Genomic DNA, 8,858 nt, shown 5'->3' with positions numbered 1-8,858 from the left:
GCGGGAGAGGAGCATTTAGGAACTAGAGGAAAGTTGTATGTTTCATCGTTGCTACATCGCACCCTGACTGGCTCGTCTCCTTTCCGAGAACCTTCTGTAAGGGGATGTCCAGTGATGCTTGATACCTGATCCCTTCCACACCTTGTGATCGCACAGGCTGGTGTCCGTCTTCCATGTGGGCTTTGTTGCTTCCGAGCTACATGGCCGCTTGTTTACCTTCAAGCTTTTAAGACTCCAGATGTTATATCTTTTGATAGCAACCATCCGCTTTCTTCACCACATTTGCTTTTGCACCCAACACTGTTTTTGTGTAGCTATAACAGTGCTTGACTTCCGTTTGCCTTACTTATTAAAAGTAAATAAGTAAGAAACATGCTTCTGTGCCCCCTTAGTATATTTGTAGTTGAAAGAAGTTATATTTAAGATCTATTTTGGTTCGTTCATTTGCCTTTGAACCATCATCCTCAAAATTTTTTCCACTTGGTACTGAATTCATAGGTATTTATTTGGTAGCTCAAGTTGCTACTGCTTTTTAAAAAATCATTTTATTGGGGGTTCATACAACTCTAATCACAATCCATACATAACATCCATTATGTCAAGCACATTTGTACATTTGTTGCCATCATTCTCAAAACATTTTCTTTCTACTTGAGCCCTTGGTATTAGCTCCTCATTACACCTACCCCACCCTCCCTCATGAACCCTTGATAATTTATAACTTTTTTTTTTTTTCATCTCTTACACTATTCGATGTCTCCCTTCACCCACTCTTCTGTGTCCGATGCTGCTGCTTTAGTGGTAGGCTTAACACAGAGCCCACCTTTGTAAGAAATGGAGCTCAAGCTATTCGTGCTAGTGTGAAGACCAGACTGGGGAAGCATGCTCACCTCCAGTCTGAACTTCCTTTCCGTTTCCACCAGGCTGCCGCTGTTGAGAATTAGGCTCTAAAGCCAGGAGGTTTCCTTCTGTTGTTGAGCCTGTTGGACCTGAACTGGACATAGCTCTTCTCACTAGATTTGCCCGTGACTCTTCTCTTGGGGATCTAAGTAGTCATGTTGCTGTCCTGTACTTAGAAGTATAAATCAGTTTATTGTTGGGTGAGGCCAGGTTGTCTGGAGAAACAAAGTCAGTGGCACTGCTCTGTGTGTGAGAAAGAGCGTTATATAACAAGTACCCAAAGATGGCATCCCAGCCCCGTCCAACTCAAGTCCACCAGCGCAGAGAGGTGACGGTGGAAGCAGGAAGATCACAGGGCAGTGGGTGCAGAATTGCACGGCTTCAGAGTTGGTGGAAACATGACAAGGCGCCCTCTGCTCTGAGGGTCGGCAGCAGAGTCCCAGCCAGCAGGAAGTTGACGTCCTGCTGAGAGAGGGCGAGAGGGAAGTTCTCGGTGTCCCTGCTTATAAGAAGGCCATACCCCCCAGGAGACATTATCAGACTGTCACCTGGTTGAGAGGTTGGATTCTCCCCTTATACGTTCATAAAAATTTGACATTAAATCATCTAACCACCATGGTGTCTTTATGTCAAATTCATGTGCTTCATACCTCCAGTGTCCAGTGGATTCATTGGAATTATGGTGCTCGTGAAGAATGTTAAAGTAGCAGGGACTGACGAATAAATCTGCCTTGGAAGAAATACAGCCAGGGTAGCTCCTTAGAGGCAAAGATGGCGAGACTTCAGCTCACAAACTTAGGACATGGCAATCAGGATAGGCCAGTCCCTGGAAAGGACATCATGTGAGGGACGGCAAAAAAGAATAAGACTCAACAAAATGGGCTGGCTTAGCGGAGAAAGAATGGGCTGAAACATACGAGCAATTATGAGGACGCGCAGGACAGGGCGGTGTTTTTCCTCTGCTGTGCATAGGGTCTCTGAGTTGGACCGGACTTCCCGGCCCCTAACAACAATCGTCACCATGGGGATTGCGTACCTGAATAACAGCCTTTTGGCAACATCCTATTTTCTTCTAAGTTGGTTTGTTTTGTCTCTTAATAGGTCATGGGCTTTTTAGCAGATAAAAAGCCAGAACAAGGCCAACGAGTTTCAGGAATTCTTGTTAAAAGAAACTTTAATTATCACATACTTTCTCCCTGTGATCTCTCCAGTAAGTATACAGTCAAATGTCAAATATAATGTGTTCTTAGCATCGAGAGAAAAATCTATAAAATCTCTAGAATAGCCAAATGTTAGATAACAACAATCATAAAACAGAATTGGGTGAAAGTTAATACCGTTACTCCTCTCCTCGCCTTGGTGAGATTCCAAGACTAGGCTGGTTGGGTGGTTTAGTGGAGAGCACAGCTGCCGGTCATTCTGTGAAGATCAGCATTACGTGAAGACGGTGGAGAAAAGGCGGTGACTGCTTTCCTCACAACTGCGAGTGCAGCATTGTATCACCACCACGCCCCAGAGGCCATGGCCAGTGGGACCCTCACCTCACAAGTTGGCATTCCGTACTGCCAACCACATGATGTTAATGTGCAAAAGAGTGGATTGAAAAAAAAATTTTTTACTATGGTCATAAATGCAAAATGTCAGATAAGGAGATAGTAAGTAAAGAGTAGGTATGAGCCAATTCCTTTTATGCTAAAATACAAAATCTTTTTTCAGCTATTGAAATAACTTTTTCTTCATTGGCAATATAAGTTCACATCTAAACTGACTGATTACTCCTGCTGAACGTTTAGCCAGCCTTTTTCTATCTTTAATACGAGTTTGGATGTTTTGGGTTTTTTTAGCTTTTGACTCCCTAAACAAGCATTTCATTTTGTATGACCTCATTGGTGTACTGGGTGACACACAGGGAGGCAAACCTCAATGTCGGTAGTTTAAACCCACCAGCCACTCTGAGAGAGAAAGGCTGCTTTCTCTTCCTGTAAAGACGGACAGCCTCAGAAACCAATCAGGGTGGTTCTGCTCTGTCCTGTAGGGCCTCTGAATCGGAATGGGCTCAAGAACGGTGAGGTTTTTGGTTTTTACATACCAACACCCACTACTGGACTTTCTGTTCTTCACTGTTCTAAAAGAATGGTTAGGGTTCTGAGAAAAGAGATTTTGTGATTTATTGAAAGGAAAAATATATTAATATATAGATTAATCTTCTTCATTATGACAACATTTACCATCCAAATAACTTAAACCAACTATATACCCAAAACGTAAAGTGTATACAGATTGAAGCTTATAGAGAGGAATGAAAATTTACACTATTCAAAAGCCAAACAGTCACTTTTGTACATTGCTTTATTCTTTCAAAGTGTGTAAACATGTCCTTGTCCATCTGTGCCTGTGTCAATGCTGGGCTATCAGTAAGGCGTAACTGTTTCAGTACAGGCAGTCCCAGGTTATGATGGTCCAGCTGTGGGACAACTCTCACTTTCCCTTTAAAGCGGGGCTTTCAAGCAGGTCTCTGCAGACTGAAGAAGTGAAATAGTAGTCGACGCTTAGGTTGACAATTTAGGTGATTCATCACAGCAACCAGGGCCAGAAACGTTAGGTCATGGCCATGGGATGGGAGAGTTGAAGAGCAGTGAGCCCTGTCAGGACTTGATGTGTGGATTGTATTGGCAAGACTGGAGACACACTCTCAAAGCAGTGGGGTCGTCTCTCAGCAGCTGCCGCCTTCTCTGAAGCCCTCACGTTGATTGAACCAGCCCCCCTAAAAACTACCAAACTCACTGCCCTCGGGTGGATTTCAACTCATACTGACTCCGTAGACTCCCTACTAGTAGCAAATTCTTGCCGGAATCACTCTCACATTGTCATTGTACTAAAGGAAGGATAAGTAGGAACAATATGCTCCTGATCTGAATGACCTACCAATTCTTTTTTCTTTTTTAAATAATGTTTTATTTATCCTGGGTTTTTTTCTTACCCATATACAGTTGGTGATTAGTTTTTCCATTACTATGATGAATTATGCTGGAAGTGGATCTGAATTGCATTGAATTTATAAAGTGTTTTTAGTAATATTGGCACTCTTATCCAATACCATAGCACATTCATCTACTGCATAAAAAATGTATAGACAATAATTTGGTGTAGCCCTTTAACAGTGCCAGCCTGTGTGCTTCTCACCTTAGCGCCTGCCTACTGACCACTTTGTGGTAAAACATGAACTCCTGGCATTTCTTGACTCGTAAGAATTATTCCATGACCTAGCAATTCTTGAAGATACAGGAATGGATCGTGTTTTTAGCTATTTGTGAAATAGGCCAACTGTCACCTTTGTCCAATCACATAAGCAGTCTTTTATAACCTGTTCCTTCACCAGTGAGTGAGCTTTTCTTCTGCTGGGCATCAGGGCAGGCGCTGCAGGAATCAAGGTTTACTAAGCAGCACAGCCTCGGCCCTTGAAGTGCTTTGTCCAATGAGAGAGACATTCTTGTGCACAGCTAGCCACAGTATTGAGTGATAAAATGTATGAGAAGGAAATGCTGGGACTTGCAGAGTTGGGGAAAGCTCTGCAAACGAGGGAGCATGTGGGCCTGGTGTTGAAGGATTGCTGGGATTGCCAGACAAGAGAAGGCGTGACTGCCAGTCGGGACAGGGTCACAAGCCTGGTGTGTTGGAGGCAGGGTGTGGTGGGAAAGGAGCTTTCTTGTAGCGGGGATACAAATTAATTGGGGGAGAGCTGTGTGTGTGTGTGTGTGTGTGTGTATGTGTATGTGTGTGTGTCTGTGTGGAGAGAGAGAGAGAGAGAGAGAGAGATGGGACCAGATTAACATGGATAGCTTTATGAAAAACATGCTCTTATTTACTTGTTTTCTTACTTTTTGTTCATATGTGTTTGCAAATTATATGTTGTAGGAATAAAGCATATTTGTTCTTTCTCTGCAGATTATACTGACTTGGCCATGAGCACTGTAAAACAAACCCAAGCCATTCCTTATACCGGCCCTTTTAATTTGCTTTATTACCAGCTACAGAAATTGACAGGTGTGTTTACTTATTGAAACGTATTCGTTTTGTGTTTTTGAGTAAGATAGCTAGATATATTTTGGTAATTGTATTTTTATTGTGATTTGGGTACAGAGCACATTGGTTTTCTAGTAAGTATAATTGCACAAAATTCATACTTGATCATGTTCTTGCCTCTAGGTGAAAATATACTCAGACATTTTAATTTCATTCCATAATATCCCTTATTCTTTTTTTCAAGCAGTTTTATTGGGACAAGATCCACATCTCCTACAATTCAGTAGTTGAGTCACATCAAGAAGAGTTGTGCAGTCATTACCACAGTCCATTCTAGAACATCGTCTCTTCCTTGCACTCCTTGTCAGACCTCCCACTCCCCTCAGCCTCCTGCCAGACCCCCAAGACACTCTGGGTTTCATGCAAAAACCAAAACCTACAAAGACAAAAGAAAACTAACAACAATAACAAAATGAAATAGAGAAAAACTTCAATCAAAAAGAAAGCAGAAAATGTTAAGAACTAGAACAACTTGAAAATCAAAAGGGAGATCATATGATAAGGTGTTAAGTTTTAACATAGCTACAGATCTGCCATTACATACTTCCTAATGCACTCTGCGTGACAGCAAGGCCGTCACATCCCTGCTCTGTGTTCAGAGGAATCACTGGGGGCTTACTCCATGTGGATTTCCTTTCACTTTTTTATTAAATTTTTTTAATATACCTCTTATTCTTGATCTCCTTAAAATCCTAAGACTTAGTATGCTTTGTTTCTTGTATTTCAAACTGGCTTTAATTGCTCATACCTAATAGTTTATCTATTTCTTTTCTTTAGTTTTTCGATTCTGTCAAAAGCAATCTGTACAACAGATTTTATAAGCATATATGACCACATGTGGGAAACCTGCTTTCATATTAAACCATTTTGAATTTGAGATATTTGTGTATTAACATTATGAGGAGCAGTGATTAAATTAAAATATGTGTGCACTTAATAAAGTAGAATATTTTGAAATTATAAAATATGCTTTTCACTAATAAAGTCTTCACAATTCACACAGTAAAGTACTTCTGTCAATTAGTAGAAAGGAAAAAATGTTTTACCTCAGCATCTCATGTTCTAATTATGAATTATAAGATAGAAAGTAAAAAAATATGCCTGAATTCATTCTTGCTTAAGCAGTAGTAGGAAGACCGGAAATCTCTTCGTAAACTATAGAGCTTCCTTGAATAACTGAAGGAAAACAGAAGGTAAAAGTGTGCTGATAGAAAGCTTAATCTCCATACAAACAAATCCACAGCCATTGGGTCAATGCTCACTCACTGTGACCCTTTACATTTCCAAATTACAAACCCCGTATGGGGCTGAGATTGTGAATCTTGTGTGGGAGTTGACAGCCTTGTCTTTCTCCCTCAGAGTAGCTGATGGGTTTAAACCTCCAACTTGGTGGTTACCAGTTAAATATGTACCCAACAGCACTTTTTAAATCCTCAGAGTTTGCTACTAAAAAAATATGTAATGTCCCAGGTAAATCCTACCTGTGAATTTTTATAATACACATTGGCATCCTTCAGTTGCTGTGAACAATTAACATAAAACCAATTTAAAACAAATTATACAAATCACTATTTCTCCACTTTGAATCAGTTTTTGCTATAGACAAATGAATAATTGTGCCTCTAAAAGATTGTCATAAAATTATACACATCTTAGCATTCTTTCTTTTTTTTTTTCCTTAGGTGATGTAGAAGAATTAGAAATTCAAGAAAAGCCTGCTCTGAAAGTGTTCAAGAGTATCACTGTGATACAGGAACCAGGGATGGTGGTGTTGGAAGTAAGCTCAGACCGTTTGCCTTCTATGGAGGGACAAGACTTTATTTTATTTTTAAAGATCATTTTATTGGGGGCGCTTACAACAATCCATACAGCAATTGTGTTAAGCACATTTATACATATGCTGCCATCATCATTTTCAAAACATTGTCTTTCTAGTTGAATCCTTGGTATCAGCTCCTCTTTGTTCTCCAGCTCATGAACCCTTGATAATTTACAAATTATTTTTCTTTTCATATTTTACACTATCCGCTGTCTCCCTTCACCCACGTTTCTGTTGCTTGTCCCCCAGTGGGGGAGGGGGCGAGTTATACATAGATCATTGTGATTGGTTCCCCCTATCTCCCCCTACCTGCCCTCTACCCTCATGGTATCGCTACTCTCATGATTGATCCTTAGGGGTTTATCTGCCCTGGATTCTGTGTATCTGTACCAGCATATATGCTCTGGTCTAGCCAGGTTTGTAAGGTAGAACTGGGGTCATGATAGTAGGGGGGAGGAAGCATTAAAGAACTAGAGGAGTCTTGTGTGTTTCGTCAGTGCTATACTACACCTTGGCTGGCTCATCCCTTCCTTGTATTCCTTCTGTTAGGGATGTCCAATTGTCTACAGCTGGTCTTGGGTCTCCACTCTGACCCCTCTCTTTTGCATCGAAATGGTTGTTTGTTTTGGGTCTTCTGATGCCTGATACCTGATCCCTGGTGATCACATGGGTTGGTGTGCTTCTTCCATGTGGGCTTTGTTTCTTCCCTGCTAGATGGCCGCTTGTTTAACTTGAAGCCTTTAAGACCCCAGACGCTGTCTTTTAATAGCCAGGCACCATCAGGTTTCTTCACCACACCAGCTTTTGTACCCATTTTGTCTTCCACAATTGTGTCAGGAAGGTGAGCATCACAGAATGCCAGGTTATTGGAACTGTTCTTTCATAAAGGCCCAATGTCCATCTGCTACCTTAATACTTAACCTATAAATATATGTACATAGACTTATATCCCTATCATTATATATTCATATATTTACATATGTATATGCCTGTGTTTAGGCCTCTATAAATGTGGGGAAAGACTTAAAAATAAAAACAGTTCACCAGCTGACTGATGGAAAAAAAACAGTTCACCTGCAATGTTAAGGGAAATTAATTTCTACTCAGTTGGGGAAAAAGTAATTAGGGGGAGATGATATATATATATTTTGTGTCTTTTTGTTTTTCCCCCCAAGAAAGGCCTTAGTTTATTTTCAAGGTGGTTAAAGGAGTCTGGAAACTAATAATAAATTATGCCTTAATGAAATGTAGTGGCTTCAAAAAGTTCATGGAAAATTTTATTATCCCATTTTCCACAAACTTGTGAAACCCCTTGTATATGCAATCTGTATAGGTCCCTCATATGAATTAAGTCTCAATTAGGAAGCCCTAGTAGCACAGTGGTTACCACTTGAGCTGCTGAAGGTCAGCAGTTCTAAACCAGCAGCCGCTGCTCAGGAGAGAAACAGCGGTACTCCTATAAAGAATTACAGTCTCAGAAACTCACAGGGGCAATTCTGTCCTATAGGGTTGCTAGCATTGAAATCAAGTTGATGGTGGTGAGTTTGGAATTTTAAAAATTCAGATAAACGACATTAAAGTGATCCAAATCTAAAAAAGCTAGAACTGATCCATTTAGGTGGACATGGTTCCTACTGGTAGCATTCAGAACCCAGATATAAAAGGAATTAGACAGTCTGCTTTGATGGTTGGATATGTTAGATTTCAGAAAGACTCTCAAAAGCAAATTTTGGAAATGACTTATACCAGGAAGTTTCTCTGCCTCAAGATAGAATTATATGTATGTTTCCCAGATTTATGATCAAATATTGTGTTTGTTTTCAAAACAAAAACATATTTGTCAAATATCGTCTCTTTAAAATTTTGTAATTTAGGTCTAAATGTGGTTCATAATTTTAAAATTAATTTATTAAAGAAGTACCAAAAGAATAGTTACAACATGAAGTTATATTATTCTTAAATATATATGAGGGCTTCAATTAATTCATGGGAAATTCCATTCTCTTGTTTCTATTTTACTGAGGACATTTTGAACCCCCTCACATAATATGAGGGG

The 8,858-nt window shown here is 40.1% G+C and overlaps 1 protein-coding gene across 3 annotated transcripts in view; it reads left to right on the top strand.

The window, feature by feature from the left end:
- Window positions 1-8,858, top strand: part of CPSF3 (cleavage and polyadenylation specific factor 3) — a 43,815-nt gene that overhangs the window by 27,821 nt on the left and 7,136 nt on the right. For all 3 annotated transcript variants that reach the window (XM_004696017.2, XM_045286894.1, XM_030884674.2), the window contains 3 exons: window positions 2,002-2,110; window positions 4,846-4,944; window positions 6,666-6,760. In XM_004696017.2, coding sequence (XP_004696074.1) covers window positions 2,002-2,110; window positions 4,846-4,944; window positions 6,666-6,760 — 303 coding nt within the window. The remainder of the gene's footprint in view (window positions 1-2,001; window positions 2,111-4,845; window positions 4,945-6,665; window positions 6,761-8,858) is intronic.

The sequence above is a fragment of the Echinops telfairi genome, unplaced genomic scaffold (assembly GCF_000313985.2).
Source record: "Echinops telfairi isolate 266 unplaced genomic scaffold, ASM31398v2 ScPeMD7_9;HRSCAF=40, whole genome shotgun sequence".
Classification (NCBI taxonomy): Eukaryota; Metazoa; Chordata; class Mammalia; order Afrosoricida; family Tenrecidae; genus Echinops; species Echinops telfairi.
Note: the sequence above shows the minus strand (reverse complement) of the source record. Positions and strands in the feature narration are given on the sequence as shown.